This window comes from Aplysia californica, unplaced genomic scaffold (assembly GCF_000002075.1).
Source record: "Aplysia californica isolate F4 #8 unplaced genomic scaffold, AplCal3.0 scaffold02384, whole genome shotgun sequence".
Classification (NCBI taxonomy): domain Eukaryota; kingdom Metazoa; phylum Mollusca; class Gastropoda; order Aplysiida; family Aplysiidae; genus Aplysia; species Aplysia californica.
Window position 1 is genome coordinate 7,804 of NW_004799654.1, and position 1,371 is coordinate 9,174.

A 1,371-nucleotide genomic window follows, 5' to 3' on the forward strand; every position below is an offset into this window, starting at 1 on the left:
TAATATCATAGTCCTCTACTCCGTATGTCAAACCAATCAACCATTACATCTGTTTGAAAACGTTAAGAGATCTCTCGAGTTGTTGTTTTTCTTTTTAAACAACAATAACAAAGGCGGACGAGGGGCCCCGGTTCTCACCTCCCGCACCCCTCAACCAATTCTGAAAACGAGACAATAGAGTCTTATTCATAGATTTAAAATCCGATTAAATATTTTTTCAAGGACTTCCCAAAATAACTTTACACAGAAATAATCCTCTTTTAAAAAATTGCAACGCCTGGTCAGTCACTGACCAGCCAGCCTGGTTACACAATAGGTGTTGATGAGTTGACACGCTTTGATGAAAGCCGCTACAAGCCACGGACACCGGACCTATTCCCCCTGGGGGTGTCTTTTACTACGTGGCGAGATCTGATTGGTTACCGTCAGTTAAAGGATTTTGATAACAAAGCCTCGAATTTTCAAAACTCGGAATTTACTTTCTTTGTGTCCAGACTTGACCAGTTAGTTTCTGTTTTCTGGTGGTCAGTTCACTCTGAACACTCGAGCGACCAACATCGAAGTTGTTTTCTGAGTCTGAATACTTTGCAATATGGAGATCTCCGAGGAGCAGAACCACGTCTTAGGAACGTTCAACCTGGACAAGGGCCCCTGTCTGGGACGAGGCGGCTCTGCTCAAGTTGTTCTGGCCTTCGACAGGAAGGACCCCTCTTCGAAAGTAGCCGTGAAGATCATCTCTTTCGAGAGTGGGAAGCAAGCTATGGTGGACCAGTTTCACGACGAGGTGTCTGCCCTACGATGCCTCAGCCACGACCGCGTCATGTCTCTCGTGACGTATGCTTCCACCCCTCGCCAAGGCTTCATCGTCCTGAAGCATTACCCCCACGGTACGGTAGACAAGTCTTTCCCCGTGGAGTCTTCTGTGGCTCTGGGATATGTGGCAGATGTTGCCAGAGCCCTGGACTACATCCACAGACTGAGGATCTACCACCAGGACGTTAAGCCGGCCAACATCTTCCTCGACGATGATGGCAGAGCAGTTCTGGGAGACTTCGGACTGGCACGGAGACTGAAGGACGGAGAGAAGAAGGTGACCAGCTGGGTGTCTACCTGCGGATTCTACGGGCCTGAGACTAGGACAGGACGGTGTATGTGTCCCTTCAAGGTAAATATACATTTTATTCTATCTATCTATCTATCTATCTATCTATCTATCTATCTATCTATCTATCTATCTATCTATCTATCTATCTATCTATCTATCTATCTATCTATCTATCTATCTGTCTATCTGTTTATCTGTCTATCTATCTATCGCTTTCTTTCTCAACCTCACCTGTCTACACACAAACACACACACACACACACACA

The 1,371-nt window shown here is 46.0% G+C and overlaps 1 protein-coding gene across 1 annotated transcript; it reads left to right on the plus strand.

The window, feature by feature from the left end:
* Positions 1-592: 592 nt before the first annotated feature.
* Positions 593-1,165, plus strand: LOC101855622 (probable LRR receptor-like serine/threonine-protein kinase RPK1; the record flags this gene model as incomplete). The annotated part of the gene is made up of 1 exon (XM_005113431.1): positions 593-1,165. A coding segment is annotated over exon 1 (573 nt), but the record flags the coding sequence as incomplete, so codon positions are not given.
* Positions 1,166-1,371: the final 206 nt, after the last annotated feature.